Genomic DNA, 19,866 nt, shown 5'->3' with positions numbered 1-19,866 from the left:
GTTGTCTCAAGACAAATGGCGGCACGTTGAGTTCAACTCGAATACTATCAAGACATACGGAATTTGATATTCCGTATCTAATTGCTACACCATTGAGACCCGTCCCGAGTCGACTCATGCCATTTATAGCGATTTCCGATTGCAGTCGCTCTCGATTCCAACGATTTCCTGTGACAATTATAATAACATTGGCTTCGTTCAAGCTTATATCTACACGCTTCGGTTTATTTCCGTGTATTTTAAATTTGCGATTAATTGATTTTCATTTTGTAATCATAATGCTTCAATAGGTATAATAAATTTCATTATTACTGTTTCTTTTTATTTATCGTAATTGGGCGAGCTATTTGTTTATAAAGTGGCGACCATCGAATTTTTATTTACATACTAACATTACTTTGTAACATAAGGTATGGTATAATTTTTAGTAACTTTTTTTTTCTCAAAAAATCGCTATTGCGAATGCTTTTGTAATTTGTCTTTCTAAATCATGATTGATCTATTAAAACACATCTTTGAATACACGACGATCTTTGGATAGATCAATTATATGTATTTATAAAGAATCTTTACCTAAAAATATTCACTTAGTTATCTATACACTAAAATAAGTTACGAAATCAAATATTCAATGGGAAGAGTTGAATATTTGACCCCTCTTCCATTGAAGTCAAGGATCTTCCTACAATAACATAGTGTTCAAAGATAAACAACACTGATAAGTAGACACAGGAATTTAAATAAACACATAAAGCTGATGATAGAGTTTATGGAGAGCTCTCATGGGCTTGAGAGCTATGAGAGCTTAAACACTCATAGCTCTCATAGCTCATTGAGTGTTTAAGGATTACACGACTAAAGTTTGCACTAGTCGCATAACACTCTGCCGTAAATGTCGTCCGAAGCCCACAATGGTGTCTTGTGCAAAAAAACCGCCAAGGGGCAGCAACACCAAAATGGTTCCATTAAAGTAGGGGAACAGGGTTGTAAACATAAAAGAACTAACTACTCGTATGAGATTAGTAAAACTTAACAATTTATAATTTTTGGATAATGTCAAAAACGACCGGTGACAAGCCAAGTAATCCGATTTTTTTTTAATTGCTTATTTAGGTGGATGAGCTCACGGCCCACCTATTGTAAAGTGATTACCGTAGCCCATAGATATCCACAATGTAAATGCCGCCACCCACCTTGACACATGAGTTCCAAGGTCTCAATATAGTTACAACGGCTGCCCCACCCTTCAAACCAAAACGCATTCCTACTTCACGGCAGAAATAGGCAGGGTAGTGGTTCCTACCCGTGCAAACTCACAAGACGTTCTACCACTGGTAAAATTGGCACTGTTCACGCCAAGCGAATTTTTTTTTACGAGAGGTGCGAATGGCAAACTTTTAAAATCAGACGACTTGTGAGCTCATTTAACATTATATGCAGTAAAAAACTCAAGCTACACAAACAAATTAAAACGAAAACACTCACTCTTTTCCTAAAACGGTAATGATCTGTCCAACTTTATAATCTAAATAATTAGTGCGTCTTCCGTCGTCTGTTCTCACGAAGTTCGATGTTGCTTGAACCTAAAAAAATTGTTAAAAAATCCCTCAAACAGAGTAGTAACAATTGTATTTGATTTTTTTTTTATTGCCGTATAGGCAGACGAGCATACGGCCCACCTGATGGTGAGTGGTTACCGTCGCTCATGGACGTCAGCAATGCCAGGGGCACAGCTAAGCCGCTGCCTATCGCTTAATATTTTTTTTTTTTAGCCTTTGTAGGCAGACGAGCATACGGCCCACCTGATGGTAAGTGGTCACCGTCGCTCATGGACGTCAGCAATGCCAGGGGCAGAGCCAAGCCGCTGCCTACCATAAAGAACTCTCCGCAAGCCTCGTTTGAAGAAGGACATGTCATAGCGCTCGGAAAACACCGTGGAGGGGAGTTCATTCCAAAGCCGGATGGTACGTGGCAAAAAAGATCTCTGGAAACGCACTGTGGATGAACGTAGTGGCTCCAGGTAGTATGGATGAAATTGATTTACATAGGCGGCACTGAAAATTTCGGGAATTAACGAAGTGACACAACATTACTATTTAAAAATGTATTTATTGCTTTTCGAAGTATTCTCCGCGAAATTTGACACATTTTTCCATACGATGGAACCAATCATTGAAGCAAACATTCCATTCGGAAGTTGGGGTCTCCAAAATGGCCGTTTTGTAGGCGTCCACAGCTTCTTCAGGTGATGAAAATCTCTGTCCGCGCAATTTATTCTTTATTTTAGGGAAAGTATAGAAATCATTAGGGCTTAGGTCGGGGCTGTACGGCGGATGGTCTAATAATTCTATGTTTTCTTGCTCTAAAAACTTTTGTTCTGTGCGCGGTGTGAGAACTCGTATTGTCGTGATGGAGGATGATGCGGCGGTTGCAGTTCTCTTTAAGGAGTTCAGAAACGACCTGTGGCAAACAAATGCTAGCATACCATTCTGCATTAACCGTTCTTCGTCCCTCAAGAGGAATAGTCGTAACATGTCCGGTTTTGGAGACAAACGTGGCCACCATTTTTTTTGCAACACTCCGTGAACGAACAATTTTTGTTGGCTTTAACTCATTTTCGAACACCCAAACTCGTGACTGGTTTTTCGTTTCGGGTTAGTACGCGTATATCCAGGATTCGTCACCTGATACAATGTTGTATACAGCATTTGAGGATCCTGCGTGGAATCTTTCGAGAGTTCTGACGCACCAAGTAACGCGAGCCGCTTTTTGCTCTTCACAGAGCGAATGCGGTATCCATCGGGAAAAACAACTTTTTTACACCTAATTGTTCATGCAAGATTATTTGTATTTGACTCATGCCAATGTCTAAAGTTGCCTGAATTTCGCGGTATATCACATGTCGATCTTCCTCAATCAGCTTACGCACAGCATCATCGTTTTCTTGGGTGACTGCAGTTTTTGGACGACCTTGACGGGGATCATCACTGAGCTTGACACGTCCACGTTGAAACTCAGCAAACCAGCGATAAATTGTGGTTTTGGATGGGGCTTCATCACCAAATGCAGAAATCATCCGGTCAACACACTGTTTTTGTGTTAAACCACTTCGAAAGTCATAATAAATCATCGCTCTTGAATTTTCTCGAGTCAATTCCATTTTCTCAACGACTAAACAAGTTTGACAAAACCTCGTGACAAGACCGAGAATCTTTTTTTGAATAAATAAATGGTATTCGATTTTGCAAACCAAGGAGTTTTCATTTAAAAAGATTTTAATATGACAGGAACAGTGGAAATATTCCATTCCCGATACTTTTAGTGCAGCCCTCGTATCAATGATCTATCTATTTATCGATTGATCTATCTATCTAGAATTAATCTATCACCGACACATTGCCAGAAAAGACGTAGATGATTTTGAAAAAGTGATGGTTACTGGCAAAGCATATGGAAAGGATCATGGGGACGCGGCCGATGCGTTGCTCCGACCTGATCCACGCCACTCTTGATTCCATCCTTTACTACGTTCTGAATAGCTAAATACAATATCAGATGGCACAACATCGTAAAAGCATCTCGAGACAAGTAGTCACACTTTGTTTTTAAGTTTTTAATTTGTAGGTGTATGGCTCTAATAAAGAAAAAAAAAAATCTTAAGCCTTTGGATGCTCACAATATTTTTATTTATTGCTTCGTTGGGCGGATGTGCTCACAGACCACCCGGTGTTAAGTAGTTACCGGAGCCCATAGACATCTACAACGTAAATGCCACCACCTACCTTGAGATATGAGTTCTAAGGTCTCAGTTTTTCTGAATTGGTGATCACTTTGTTGGTATAGCTAATTAAATAAATAAATAAATGATATGATGTTTTTGATTAAATTGTATTCTATGCATGCTGTGTTCGTAAAAAGTAAGATGCACAGAAATGTCTTTTAATTTATTTTTATGTTTACAGTATATTTACTGGTGATAGGACCTCTTGTGAGTCCGCACGGGTAGGTGCCACCGCGCTGCCTATTTCTGCCGTGAAGCAGTAATTAGTTTCAGTTTGAAGGGTGGGGCAGTCGTTGTAACTATCTGTACTTGAGACCTTAGAACTCATATCTCAAGGTGGGTGGCGCATTTACGTTGTAGATGTCTATGGGCTCCAGTAACCACTTAACACTGGGTAGGCTGTGAGCTCATCCACCAATCTAATCAATAAAAAATAAATAAATAAAGGTTTATATCACTGACCCCAAATAATGAAATATCGTTTTCATCGGATAACTTACCATTTCAGGTCGTATACCGAGTAACTTTGGTCCCAGGTCCTTGAATTTCGGCCGATCGTTTGGCTCGTGCGACCAGCACTCCAGCATCGTCGAATAATACGCTTCGGGACAGCACTCCGGTCTTTCCAATCTCTATAAAAGCATCGGATTATCTATATATTTAATACGTGAAGGAAAAACTTTGTATCCCTTTTTACGAAAATTGCGCGGACGGAGCTGGAGCATGAAATTTCCCACACTTATAGAGAATATAGAGAAGGAGTGCAGAATGCTAATATTTTGTTAAATTATGCCTCAAAAATACATTAAATCAATAAAATAAACATTACACACACTACCATGTATTTGACGCAATACGCATGCATACTATTTATTTATTGTCAAACTTTTGTTCTTGATGTCTGTGGTCAAATTGAGAATAGATTAAATATTGTTTGTCTTTATTAATATGTTTCTGTAGTGTAGTCTTGGCGAAATTTGTGATTATAGAAGTATAATAGTCTTTGAAAATAGAATCATAATAGTGTACGAACTTATAAATTCAATTAATTATAGTCGAATTTCGACTACCGAACGACCACTAGCACAATATAAAATCTGTACATTTATTCACGTTTAACTATTATGATTGTTAATACTCAATTTATATATCAACATTAACTTGAGCTAGCGATAAGATCGCAGGCATGGAATTGTTAAATCGCTTTTATTAACTTGGTATGCATGTATGTTTGTTTGTATACAACAGAATCATTGAAAGTCATTTTAGAGATACCGATTAATTTGAAAATTGTCACACGCATCAAAGACCGATGACAATACACTAATTTTATAACTTCGCTTTAATAATTTGACAAGGATATCAATAGGCTAAAAAAACTGAAATTAATTGATAGTTTGGTTTGCTATTTATTTAAAATGATTAAAAAATATGATGAATTTCATTATAAAAATGAAAATATGTTAATAATTATCGGTTTGAAACATTTCTCGAACAGTCTAGAAAATTCTATACAGAGAAGCTCGCATTAGAATGAGAAAAATACCTTTTTTTCATTTTATTTCATTTCAAGTCAATATCGTAAACATTATCTTTTTACTTTTTTCTTTTACTGGCTTTTAGTCTCATATGAAACGTTTTGGCAAAACACGGGACTTTGTAGGAACGTATCTATCATGTTATAGGAGGGTTAGGTACCCATACTTATAACAACTCTTTACAATACGTTTCAATTTTCGAAATAACGGCTCAGATCAATATAAATATTAATGCGTTAGAGATGTCGCTCCTTTCCCGATATCGATACTAATCATAAACATTCATACCTGAAAATTAGGCGTATCAATAGCTTCTAATATCTGCTGTCCGGAGAAAGCCGCCCACGGTTGGAAGCCATATGTGAACATCTCCCAAAGACAAACACCGAACGCCCAGACGTCGCTCGATGACGTAAAACGTAAGTACAATATACATTCTGGCGCGCACCTTTAAAAATTATCAACGATTCAAATATTAAAACAAAAAAAAGACAACTTTTTTATTTATTAATTAGATGGATGAACGAGCTCACAGCCCAACTGGTGTTAAGTGGTTACTGGAGCCCATAGACATCTTGAGATATAAGTTCTAAGGTCTCAAGTGTAGTTACAACGGCTGCCCCACCCTTCAAACCGAAACGCATTACTGCTTCATGACAGAAATAGGCAGGGTGGTGGTACCTACCCGTGCGGACTCACACGAGATCCTACCCTTTGATTATATACAGTCCTACCACCAGTAATTACGCAAATTATAATTTTGCAGGTTTCATTTTATTACACAATGTTATTCCTTCACCGTGGAGTTGAGTACGCATTTCATTAGAAAAATTGGCACCCACCCGAGATTCGAACACCGGTGCATCGCTCAACACGTATACACTGGACGTCTTATCTATTAGGCCACGACGACTCCAAAATTCGTAACAATTTCAATTTGTTTCCCCCTACCTATGCTGATAGCCTTGACAGGCTATTTCAGCTTCTCCTTGACGTGTAGGTGAGCTCGCGGGGCTCAAACCGGGAGTGTTGCTAACTAGTGTTAGCAGTGCTAGTGCCCTAGCAAGAGCAGTGCTTCGTAAAATCTACCACCGGATCGGAAACGCGACACACTGAGAAGATCCCACGAGAAACTCAGTGGGCTAATTTCTAGAATTTCCAGCGTTTAAATTGATTTGAGGTCAAAATGTTTAGTTTTATTAAGAAGCTACTTCAATTTAAATCAAATCATTCGTCAAAAAACTTATGTCTACCTGCTATAAATGGTAACAGGAAACATGACCTCACAGTAATATCGGTATGAAATAGATACATAAATATTCCGTTCTCCAACAATAGACGTCATTAAGGTATTCATGAGAAAAACTAAGAAACTATTCTGTAACAGGAATAAAAAATATTCTAATACATATTTCATATTCTAATACATATTTCATTATTAGAAATTTTTAAAGAACTTATATTACGAGTATATAGTTCTTCATATACTTTCCTCAGTTAAAAATGAAAACAATAAGGCAGTGCAAATGTGTGCAACAGTGCAAGTGCCAATACATAATTACGAACATACATAATGAAACGACAATTTTAAAGCTTCAAATTCGCATATATTCTTTATTATTATTATTATTTGTTTATAATAATTTCGATTTCGTGGTCAGTATAATTAGCCATCAACGCCAAAGAAACATCAACCGTATTGTATAAAAATCAGGAAAAACTTCACCAAACATTAGTGCGCTTTGTTCCGTTAATATTTATTTTTTGAACAGTGTTGCATAAGGAGGCCCCTAAAAGGAGATGCGGACAGACGCTGGCCGAACATAGTGGGCCCGCTGAGATTTCATTTATCACGTTAGGTTAACATTAACGAACAACAATTGATTCCCCGCAAACATTAAAAAACGCTGCGATATGTCATCGCTAAAGATCAATCGATTTGTTTTCATAAACAATCCAACACGCCTACACATACTTCAACTGGTCGTCCTTTACACGTTGACAACAACAAACAAGACAAGGCGAGATTGATTTGAACGATACGTTTATCGCAAACGTGTTTTATGGGTCAATCTAAACGTGCTTACTTGAAGAAATAATGATCACACGTTCGCTTGTTGTCTGACACTGAGCTTATATCTTTGCTAACACGACTCTTTAATCTCTAGCACAATTCACAATCGCACAGTTGTAGTCCGCATTGAGTTCATGTATTTCTTATTTAACACTAATAATACCAACACTTACTGGTACATATTTCTACCATAGCGGGTAGACAACGGTATACGACAAGTATGACTCAAAGTAAACAAAACAAAACAAAAAAATAATAGTATAATAACTGTACATTATTTGGTAAGAAAGTCATGAAGTCAAATGTGCTAAAGCAACAAGATGGTACGTGAATTTTTAATGCAAAAGTTCTAATTGGATCATTTGACCCGTTAAGGTATGTTTAGTGTTAAATACAATTCATTACTATTATTTTAGTCAGATCGGTAATGTACAGATGGTATAGGGAATTTCCCGGAACCGAATCGGCATTAAACTAGATTTAACGTAAACAGAAAACTATATAAATCTACTACAATAATCATTGATTATTGTCGTTATGTCATGTCAATATTTCGTGAACCGGCAATGTAATACGCAAGTCAGCTGCAACCCTTGAAGCTTTAAAACCACGGTTAATGCGAGAAACGTCTTACATTGCGCGCCATTTAAAAAAAACTGAATTCAATGTTAGGAATCACCTACACTTGCTTTCGTGTTTGAGAACTATTCGAATAGAGGGTCTATCTATAGAACACACGGTGTATTGATATTGTATGATCATTCACTTTACTGACTTCCTTATGGACTTCCAATAAATTATTTGTCGTTGCATCCAAAAAATCGTTGCGAATTACTGTTAATATATACATGCGTCGGAGCTGGTGGTAGGACATCTTGTGAGTCCGCATGGGTAGTTACCACCACCCTGTCTATTTCTGCCGTGAAACAGTAAAGCGTTCCGGTTTGAAGGGCGGGGCAGCTGTTGTAACTATACTGAGACCTTAGAACTTATATCTCAAAGTTGGTGGCGCATTTACGTCGTAGATGTCTATGAGCTCCAGTAACCACTTAACACCAGGTGGGCTGTGAGTTGGTCCACCCATCTAAGCAATAAAAGTTAAAAAAAGCTCCGCTGAAATTACCTATAATCTATTATAAATTCCAATGGAGGTATAATTTTTAAAATAATTACGTAACCAAATATAGCTTAGGTGTATGTTGTATGGAGTACAAGTGATGTTGATAAATAAGTAGTATAGGTAAAAAAATGTCTGTACTCACCAAGCCACCGGCAATTTAAGATTGACATTATAATTCGTCTGATAGTAATCCTTGCCGACACCAAGTGCGCGCGACAGACCAAAGTCTGAAATCTTTACTCTATCTTTGTTGAATACTAAAATATTTCTTGCTGCTAAATCCCTGAAAACATTTCATTTCACAATAATTTATTTTCAAATCATTGAAAAGGATATATGTGTGTATTAACAAGTGTAAAACCAAGCACCAAAATAATTAAAATCTTAAGGACATCGTTAAATATTGACAATTTCAAGCGTCCCTCGCCAAATAGTTTAGACGTCCTGTGTACAGTATACTACTCTGTATACGATTACACACTGAATATAATTCAAACTTCAACGTCCAGGTGTTATGTTGTGAAATTCACATTGTGATATTTGAGTTCTGGAGTAACCACTTAAAACTAGGTGGAGCCATAAGATCGTCAAAACATCTACAGTAAAAAAAGAGCTTCTGATTGAAAAAAAAGTACAACTACAATATTCAATTTCCGTCTTCCGCAAGGATACCCCGTTATAACTGTATTTCTAAACTAGTTTACTAATAACGGAAATTAAATAATCATTTCTCGTGAGAGATTCTCGATCTCATTCGTTTAGGTGCTAATTCGACTTGAATATAAATGATTCACCTCACCCACGTAAAAAAACCAAGTTATTTACATATGTTAAAGCAATGAATGATAAGTATGATAACCGGTTGACCAAATGATGTCACCGCGACGGAGACCCCATAGACGACACATTGTATTCACATCGTAAGCATGCAATAAAGATTTTAATTAATTTGTTTTCGGATAAAGAAACGTTGTTATCTCGTAAACGAATGAATGTTATGATGAGGACGTTAACAATGTTTCTTTTTTGTTACCTATGAATCAGTCTTTTGTTTTCTAAATAAGTCATGCCATCACAGATCTGTTCGGCGAACTCGCAGAGAGTAGGAACGGGGAAATTGGGCCGGAGTGACACTTCACGGAGGCACTCCAGCAGTGAACGGAGAGGAGCCAGCTCTGTTACCTATTTCAAATATAAAAATATAGTTTTGTTCAAAAAAACAATAGTTCAATTTACCTCAAAACATAAAACGGTGGAGAATTGACTTTTAGGTTGTGGATAAAATCCGTCGTTCACCCAATTTATTTTAATTTTGACGTTATACTTACTACAGTTAAAATATCATAATTACTACATAGCATAAATACAAAAGTGTGTTTGTCGATTTGTTTTCCTTTCGCATATATATAAAGCGATCGATGAGGTTTTTTGCAAAATAATATCGTCACTGTCAAACCAAAATCTGCTATGTGCACTTTTTGTGATTTTTACTAATTGACCTTTTCGTATAGTTCAGTCCTATCTACTAAAAAAAACTGTTATGTGTCTATTATAGCTTTAATATTTATGAATAGCTTTCATTTGGAATAGTTCTTAAAAATTCACCTTCATATAAAATTTTATACGAAAATGTTTTTACTCGTTAATTCAAAATAGAATTTTTGCACATAGCAGATTTTGATTTGACAGCGACGATAGGTAGTTTATTTTTATGAGAGTAACATACATTTTCAGAAGAAAATGCCCTTTCATTATTTTAGAATTACAAGATGAATAAAAAATTTTTTCCCTATTTTCGAAATATAAAATATATCTATGATCGAAACGTGCTAAGCCCGGTGAATAAGGTACTCTATAGGCAAATTTAATGTTTCATACACCATTAGCGCGCAGGCGAGAGAATACTGAAATACTCCCGTTTAACACACGCGCATCTTTAACTTATTTGTCCATAACAACCACTTAATTTTAACTAATATCGATACTGTTTTCCCAAAAAAAAGGTTGACAATTAAACTTAACACAAAACAATTCGTTAAAAGTCATGTGTATTACCAAATTTCTTTTATTTAAAAGGACCAGTACTTATTGATTCATTAACCTTAACTATATTTTTGGGCGTTATAAAAAAACAAAAATTTAACAGGAATTGCATAGAGATCAATTTTTCAAAGTTTTTTGCATCGGAAATCCATCCTGCACCCGCGACCAAAGACTACTGATTGGCTGCTTATCAAAATTATAATTAAATTATGGAAGCGTTATTTTTATTTGCAGTTATCACATGGACATGACCAACTGTGTCTTTGTATTGCACCACTGGATCCGACACGGAATCAATGCGGACGTTTATTTAATACGGTCAACGGTAATAGCTCAAAAATTCTAATGCATTATTAAACATATTTCTCATTCATGAAGATGGCCGCATTCATGAAGTTTTATTAATTGGCTCCGATGTCTATTTAATATCAGATGAGCCTTGAGTTCCTTTACGCTTATAAGCGTACGAATAAATAATAAGTCAAGAAGTCTAACTCGGAACAAATTTCACAAAAAAAGCGGCACCACTTGAAACCGAAACGACGTATGAATAAAAAACCAATCACAAACGAGGTTAGAAATAGACATTATTTGTGATTGGTTTGAATTCAAAACGAAAGCAGGGATTGGTTCATGCGCTTGCTGAAATGTCTGCTATGGCAGCAGTCATAGCAGCGTAGACGATGTTATGTAATAAGTGGCCGAAAAACGTTAATATTAAAACAATATAATTGTATAATTATTATATATTTGTTTTTTTTGTAATAAACTCTACGCCCCTCGAAATATAATTAATTTATTAAGTTTTTGCCTAGAAGACATTAAAAAAGAATCTTTTTTCGCAATGTAGGGAAGACGGATTCTGCGAAATTCAACCATTACACATTTTATAAAAAAAAGGTCATTATTTGTCTGGTGGCTGTTTTTTTAGTAAGCGCAGAATATCTTCATTGTCAATTATTTTAGAAAAACACTGTGTATATATTACCGACAGATTTTCCGTTATCATGTATTTTTATTATACGTCTTATTAGTGTTTCTGTGCGTGTGCATATTTTATACAACAGCACAGATGGGTACGAGAATCCACCGAAATCTTTCAAATTAATCAGATTGTGAAAATACAAATTTTCATTAGCAGGTCGCAATGATAAGCATTCTGGACAGTTGATTTTTGCTTGCAGTTTTCGGCTTACAACGCCGGCTATATAGCCTACAATTTGCTCCACTGTTTCTGGCAATTGAAGGTTAGCAGCATCCAGCAAGTTTCATAGCATGAATAGAGCATACTCTGCTGGTTTTCACAGGCATCCAATCATATTCTTGTCTTTCCAACTTAACTGCAGCTATCCTTTTTGCCAAATTGCATCGGCAGGAAAACTAAAAGAAAACAAATTATGCAAAATCCATTATCGTTATAAAATTATCAATATAAATATACCTATTTTATAATAAAAAATGTTTTATCGATGTACTTTTCAATATTTCACCAAGAAGAAAAAAATACAATCAAAAATTTACTGACTTCATGTTGCATAGTGTTAACCATCTCGGTTTGATAACATATTTGCAATTCATTAACTATAATTATAATTTTGTTACTACTTACTAGTGAAAAGTGACCCCTGGAATTTTAGCCTTGTATGGCTCCTGCACCTCTTCACAACACACGCTGGCATGATTATTGACAACACAATAATAAATCGAAATAAGAAGTGTGCTCGCTTGCAAGAACAATATCCGACTAATGTCACGGTGGACACGACTTTTGTTGGGTCATTTTTAGAGCGCAGTTACATTTCCTGACTTATTATTTATTCGTAGGCATAAGCAATAAAAAAAACTAAAAATCATCATTCTATTGTCAAAACAACTCATACCCTCATTAATCGAAATGGAACAAAAAAAATCAGACTTTATTATAATGAAGAGAGGGGGACAAACATTGACTAGGCATATAGAACTTGGTAAATTGAAAGGACATTCCCAAAATACGTTTTAATTCCACATGGATAATGAAAATTACATATTTATAAATTGACAGTAATGACATATAAGGTAAAAGCTACAATTAGAATATGTGTGAGTGAGAACTGTATCATATCACAAATCGTTATCAAAGCGGATTCCCGTTTATTATTTGTAAAGCATAATACACATTATCATGTTTTTTTTTTATTGCTTAGAAGTTCTAAGGTCTCAATATAGTTACAAGGGCTGCCCACTCTTCAAACCTAAACACATTATTGCTTCACCGTGTTTGATTTTTATTACACGATATTATTCCTTCACCGTGGAAGTCAATCGTGAACATTTGTCAAGTACGTATTTCATTAGAAAAATTGGTAACCGCCTATAGGATTCGAACACCGTTGCATCGCTCAACACGTATGCACTGGACGTCTTATCTTTTAGGGCACGACGGCTACAAGCTGTACGTACGTAAAAAACTTAGTACATAACGTACGTATAATCTATATATTAATACGTGAAGCAAAAACTTTGTATCCCTTTTTACGAAAATTGCGCGGACGAAGGAGTATGAAATTTTGCACACTTATAGAGAATATAGAGAAGAAGTGCATGACGCAAATATTTTTTTAAAATAATGCATAAAAAATACATTAAATCAATAAAGAAAACATTACGCACACTACATACCATGAATTTGACGCACACACGCATGCATATGCTATTTATTGATTATGATTGTATTATAGAAACGAAATCGATGTTTTTCTTGTTACAATATTTATGCAAAGAATAAGTTAAAGTTATTTTTATTATATTTTATAAATCATGGTCAATCCGACGTTAGCGATCAACAGAGTCTAGAATGAGGCACAACATTGAAGTGTATTGCATAGCCTTTCCTTTAAAGGTAAAAAATAATTTTTCTAGTGTCCCTTGCTATTTAAGCCGTTTTAAAAATTTAAATAGTTGCAGTTCTACTGTATTGAATAGTTAAACTTGTGGTACAGTTTGTAGCCGTCGTGGCCTAAAGATTTTTTTTTAAATGCGCATAATAAAATAGAAAACGCAAATAGGAGTTCTTCGGAATCTCTGCTTCACTATAGTGATAGCCTTTTGAATATGATTACGATAAAATATTTTTCTGTATCACACAGGCGACTGATCGTATCTAACAACAGTTAGATAGGTTGATACAGAAAATATTCAACTATTATGAATTAGTTAAGCGGAGCAAATGATTCAAGAAATGCATTTTATTACATAGGTAAAACTATTTACTTTATGTAACTATAATATATAATATGTATGTATGTATGTACTACGTTTTAATTTCACGAGATTTTTTAACAAACATTGACGTGTAAATGAGAAAATGCAATGAATTTTAACATTGGTATATCGGTTCCTCATTCACACGTAATATTACTGTTTTTTTTTTTGTTATTATAACAGTATTTATAATAGGGGAGTCCACGATGCTAAATGGGGATTTACTCGAGCGTCATAGAGACCTATTAGGCTGCAAAGCTTAGATGATAATAAGAAAGAAATATCATATAATGTATACGTTTTCATCGGTGGGGGAAGCGGCTATAATTTTTTCAGATTTGTAAAGTAAAACTGTTGCAAGGACATACTCGAGCGCGTCAGATATTAATTGATACCATAAATGTCCTACGTTTTTTTAATAATGTATGTATGTTAATCTGATCGTTTGCATGATGGGGGTGGTCGTAGGTAAGGATTGAAAATAAGAAAAAATTTAATCGATCGCGTCAGATTTTCTTAGGAGGTCTTAGTGAACCTTAAATAAAGCTCTCATGCAATAATATTATATTTTTTTCTCTTATCTATGCTGATAGCCTTGAGAGGCTTATTCAGCTTCACCCTAACGTGTGTAGGTGAGCTCACGGGGCTCAAACCGAAGTGTTGCTAACGCTGACCCTAGCAAGAACAGTGCTTCGCAGAATCTACCACCGGATCGGAAACGCGACCGACTGAGAAGATCCGGCGAGAAACTCAGTGGGCTGTGTCTATGGGCTAACTCGCTCGTCGAGCCCTTCATCGCAAGCGACGGGTTCGACGAGGACTGTGCAATAATCTGACGATTTCGATGTTACGCAAACTCGCGGCCATTATTATAATATGAAGAAAAAAAAATCGCCATTTTAAAATACTCCAGCGCGTCAAATTAAGATATATATGATTCATCTTTACGTCCTAGACGTGCTGTGTCATAATCTGACGATTATATAGGGGGATTCGCCTGACAAAAAAAAATCATTGAACTTTAATTGAAAAGCTCAGGAAATAGCATGCAAATATAAAAGTCTATGTTTTTTAAGTAAAATCTTTGTATTTGCAAGAATGTAAATTTAAAAAAACATGCTCAAAAAAACGCGGCGAGGGGAATATAGGCATTACGCAGCTGCACGCATTCAACTTTATCGACGAATTTTTGTTATTTCGGCGACATTGTGGAAATCGTCAGATTACATATTTTTCGTTAACCTGGAATTATTTCCTTCAAAACAAAAAAAAATTGAGCCACGCTTGAGAATGTCCAGATAACATTTTTTTACAACTTTGTAGCCCTCCCCTTTCTCTACGTCACTCTCAAATTGTCAGATTAGTGGAATATTCATGTCTACACTTTTTCGCATTTAATTAACTCACCCTACCTTAATCTGACGCGTTCGAGAATTTCTGACAATCAATTTTGTACATTACTAATCTGATCCTTTATCCTGGACGCAAGTCCTTATTTATGAGGTTCATATTTGGTACTTAGCCAGGTACAAGGTGTCCCCCTGTATATTAATCTGCCGCGCTTTAGTAAATTCCGAAATCCCCGCTTGGGCTCCCCTACTATTGACCGTACTGTATTTTTTATTCTCGCTTTTAAATATTTTGAATCCAAATAAGCCGTAACTTAATTATTTTTATAAATGTAGATATAAAGTTTTATATTGCCTTTGTAGGCAGACGAACATACGGCCCACCTGATGGTAAGTGGTTGCCTTCGCCCATGGACTTCAGCAATGCCAGAGGCAGAGTCAAGCCGCTGCCTACTGTAACTACCGTAGTATTGATAGTATAATGTAAGCATGAAGCAGGTGTATTCAGTGTTTACTTTTTCAAGGTTTCAGATAAGTTATGTCCCGATTTGAAATTCAGAAATGACATTCGTGTGCGGAACGAGTTAAAAGCGTTCAATACGTTAGGAAAATTCACAAAGACCCTGATTAGGATTTAAAAATAAATATGACGACAAGAAACAGCCGTAATTTCAATTTTAAATATTGATCGTGCCGTTTCACAACTTATTGTGGATTATTAAAACTCTCAAAATAGTTTTTTTTTTGTTTCTTCGTATTAAATTTTTAACGATATCTCTTTCAAATCTTTAAAAATCAACGACCGTCGGCTAATTGATTTGTTTATATAGGGTGTTCGTTTTTATTATAAAAGATAGTAATATCACAAAACTTGTTTTGAACCTATTAGAACAAAATTGAATAAATGTACTTATCATACCTTTTCGTTTTTTTTAAATTGTAAATTTGATGTTTTTATAGAAGTTCAGGATAAAAATAAATTAAGATTGACGGTAGATCTGATTTTAAATCAGTATATCGTGATAAGATGATCCAAACAGTTTATGCATGGACAGTGTACGGCTTCGTGCATACACGTAGACAAATGCTGAATGATGCCTTGAAGGTACAGAGGGTAGAGGTAAAGGTCACAGGGTGGCGCCTAGCAAGATATGTAATTTCATAGATAGCAGCAAAAATTATAAAATTAAAATTTTCAACCTAGCACATTTCAGTTCGTTTATAGCTGCTGCATTCATATCAAACCATAACTACGCTAGCGCTATTTCGAATCATAATTTGTAGCTGGTCAATTTTCCAACTTATGCCTTAATAAACACAGTTGTATTTATCTCTACTCTCCATACTTGAAAGGTTGATTTGAAACAAAAACAAATTTCGAGAATTTCTTTAAGAGCAAAGCTTCTAATTTCGAACTAGCCACATTAAATGACAATCGATGCACATACAATTATAAATGTTAAGGTTAGAATGTAAGTATAAAAACAGCATACTCACCAACATCAAGGAATCTAAATGCAGAACGACGCCAAACAATCGCACTATATTTGGATGCTCTATGCTGTGCATCACGGCTGCCTCCTTTAGGAACTCAGTTGAATTTGATGTCATACGTTCGTTTCCCAAACATTTTATTGCAACTTGCAGCTGAAATACATAGCTTTTGTAAAAAAATTGTTTTCAACATTTATATTTAATGAATAAAAAAAACTATTACTATACTCTCACTACTATCACACAAATTATATACAATCACTATACCTAACTGTTAAATCATTAAAAGTTTTTTACTAAACATAGTTATATCTTTCTTAAAATAAATAAACGGCGATTAATGTTGTTTGGAAACAGTAGACTGAAGATTGATATATGATATAGAAATTATCACGAAGGTAAAGATAGAAAACAAGTTAAGGGGTCTACTAGTAGGGAAAGATGATGAAGTAGCAGTTATCTGGGTTCAGATAAAATACAGAAAAAAAAAATTCAAAGGAAACCAAATCTATGCACAACAATGACATGAAATATTTCAAAACGAAAAATAATTGTATATTGTAATTAACGAACTGTTTTCAAAAAATCATTATACAATTCCAAAAGATGAGTTACGAGTGGTATGGGCATGTGATGTGTAGAGAGAGGCATGTGACTAGGAGATGTAGCTAAATGGTAGTGCAAGGTAGAGGGGGAAGAGATAGACCGAAGAAGACATGGATGAGTGTGTGAATGATGATATGAGAGAGAGAGAGAGGAGTGAGTGTTGAGATGACGGCTGATAGAAGAGAATGGAAGAGAAAAAATATTTGGGCCAACCCCACCTAGTGGGATAAGGGGGAGCCAACGAAGAAGATTACACAATTCCAAAAGAAATCTAATTTTCGGCAATAATACTAACTCTTTGATTCCCTGTAGTCCATGTGCCTTGTTGCACAACACCAAACTGGCCCATGCCAAGCTCTTTATTAATAGTTATATCTTCTATTGATATTATATGTTTTGTGGGAATTTTAACGGTGCTGTCTGAAAACGGTTGCAAATCGACAGGTATCGTCGATTGTCCATGTGAAAACTGCAAAGAAAAATCGTGCATTCATAAATATATATAACCATTGATTTTAAATTCATTTGTATTTGAATGCAGAGATACAAACTCAAATATGGTCTTAAAACTGATGTCAATAATGTTTCAGTTCGTACAGGATTGAGACTTTAATTAATAAGATGATATGTTAAATGCACACTTTTGTGCAAGAATATTCTATTTTATAAACAACCAGGATTATTTGGGCTCTATATTTGCAGTGTAAAATCAGTGCAGTAATCATGTGATTGGTATAAATTTTCAAATCATTATTTGAAAAGATCCGCCCTATAAATGATGAATTCAATACAATTAGACAAACTTATTAGTACTGAAACACAAACAAACACAATAGCTTTACAATATATTTATAAAACCTATCACTAACCGGATCATTCTTTTTACTAGAGCTAAGCAGTCTCTTTATTTTGGTGATGTATGGATTTGGAAAATATTTGGAATATATTTTTTTATATCGTCTTTGTTCTGGTTTCGAGAAGCCAATTTGTACCAAGTCCTCTGTCACGACGAATTTTAATTGCGATAGTTTTGTCACTTTCAAGACATCTCTGAAAAGGAATAGTAATTAAGAATGCACAACATAACAGAAATTTTCACAAACATGCATTGTTTGCTATACTAGGTTACTGTGGAAAATGCCCCGTAGAAGCCATTATTAAGTTCAATCATCCTCCTTCTTAAGTTATATTGTAAACAGCCTTAAAGTATACCTAGATAGAGTGATTAACTGATTTTACCGCAGAAAAAAATACTTTTCAAACTATTTTGGATGATGGAAAAAGACATGCATTGGGGTTTGAAAACTAAAATATCAGTCCCTAATCTCAAGGTTTTTATATTCACTTTATCATATTTAATATAGTATATTACAATAACATTATTTATTATTTAAAATTACATATATTGTAGAAGTAAGTTTCAGTAACAAAACTGCTCATATTGAATTTAATAAACAATTCAACAAAACATTGTTTTTTACCTAGTGTCATTCAAAGTGTTTTAAGCTATTGAGCTATGACTGTATTAGTTTTAAACAGAGAAATTGGTAAAGTATAATGTTTAAAGTATAATTTAAATAATTGATAGCACTAATCTAAATAAATCATACGCATTAAATAACGAAAGGAAGCCAATGCAAAACAAAACAAAAATTTCGCTTCAGCTAAAAAATGACACAAATTAACGAACGCAACATCTAAAAGCTCCAAGTTTCTAATTTGTACATGGACGCCAAAGCACAGCAGGACGAGTTTAAAACAGCATAAAATAACTAATCTATGATTTAATTTTACCTAAAGAGCTCATGGTATTGTTGAAGTTCAGCTTCTTCAAGAAAATCCTTTAAGTTCTCTCGATCGTCGCTTATACTTTCTGGAAAAAACAAATAATTTAAAAATACTCTCCTAAGTTTAATCAAACTTAATGTAGATGGACAACGCAAAGAGAATTGAATAAGATAACAATTTAAACTTACCCATCGTATTCGCGAGGTCACTTACACATCCAGAAATAATAATTATTTTATTTAATTTTTTTGATAAAAATCTATGCACCGCGGGAGATAAGTTTTGTTTTCGTATACCGTACGAGCATTGGGCACGAAAATAGTTTGTGTTGTTCTTGTATCGTTTCGTTTGTGAATGTGAATGTATAGGTATTAGAATCGAATGAATTCATTTCTTCGCAGCTGTCACGTTCTTAGGCGATTTAGTCAGCTTAAATGATAGTCCTCTATTCGACTAACTGAAATCCTATTACTGAAGAGAAAGTTACTGTGGGAGTTTGTACATTGTTTTAAAGTTCTACAGAAAATCTAAAACTCAGTCATGATTTGTCACAACAATCCAATCCAGTTACAAAAATCTAGTTTAAAATATGGGCACTACCTTAAAGTTACAAGGTGGTACGGAATTGGGACGAAGCCTTAGTTTTTTCTCTTCAAAAGAGAATATGACTGTTTCCTCTATTCTATCCTCTATCCTCTCTAACGCTGCTTTCACATTTTTTTTTTATTTAACAGCTATTACAATGTTTCTGTCTGTAGGATCGAAAAGCAGGAAAGTCCCCCTTTTAAAGTGAAACTTTTATTACCTCGTCTCAAGCTTTTTCGTCTGTG

At 34.9% G+C, this 19,866-nt stretch overlaps 1 protein-coding gene across 4 annotated transcripts in view; it reads right to left on the bottom strand.

The window, feature by feature from the left end:
- LOC101741270 (activated Cdc42 kinase-like) overlaps positions 1-19,559 on the bottom strand; it is a 51,363-nt gene extending 31,804 nt beyond the window's left edge. For all 4 annotated transcript variants that reach the window (XM_038012172.2, XM_038012177.2, XM_038012180.2 and 1 more), the window contains exons 1-10: positions 19,225-19,559; positions 19,043-19,121; positions 18,118-18,298; positions 17,544-17,717; positions 16,646-16,795; positions 9,547-9,695; positions 8,656-8,796; positions 5,608-5,767; positions 4,282-4,413; positions 1,486-1,583 (exon numbers count right to left, since the gene is read on the bottom strand). In XM_038012172.2, the coding sequence (XP_037868100.1) occupies positions 1,486-1,583; positions 4,282-4,413; positions 5,608-5,767; positions 8,656-8,796; positions 9,547-9,695; positions 16,646-16,795; positions 17,544-17,717; positions 18,118-18,298; positions 19,043-19,121; positions 19,225-19,228 (1,268 nt within the window). In that variant the 5' untranslated portion in view covers positions 19,229-19,559. The remainder of the gene's footprint in view (positions 1-1,485; positions 1,584-4,281; positions 4,414-5,607; positions 5,768-8,655; positions 8,797-9,546; positions 9,696-16,645; positions 16,796-17,543; positions 17,718-18,117; positions 18,299-19,042; positions 19,122-19,224) is intronic.
- Positions 19,560-19,866: the final 307 nt, after the last annotated feature.

The sequence above is a fragment of the Bombyx mori genome, chromosome 1 (assembly GCF_030269925.1).
Source record: "Bombyx mori chromosome 1, ASM3026992v2".
Taxonomy (NCBI): Eukaryota; Metazoa; Arthropoda; class Insecta; order Lepidoptera; family Bombycidae; genus Bombyx; species Bombyx mori.
This window is presented reverse-complemented; position numbering and strand designations above follow the sequence as displayed.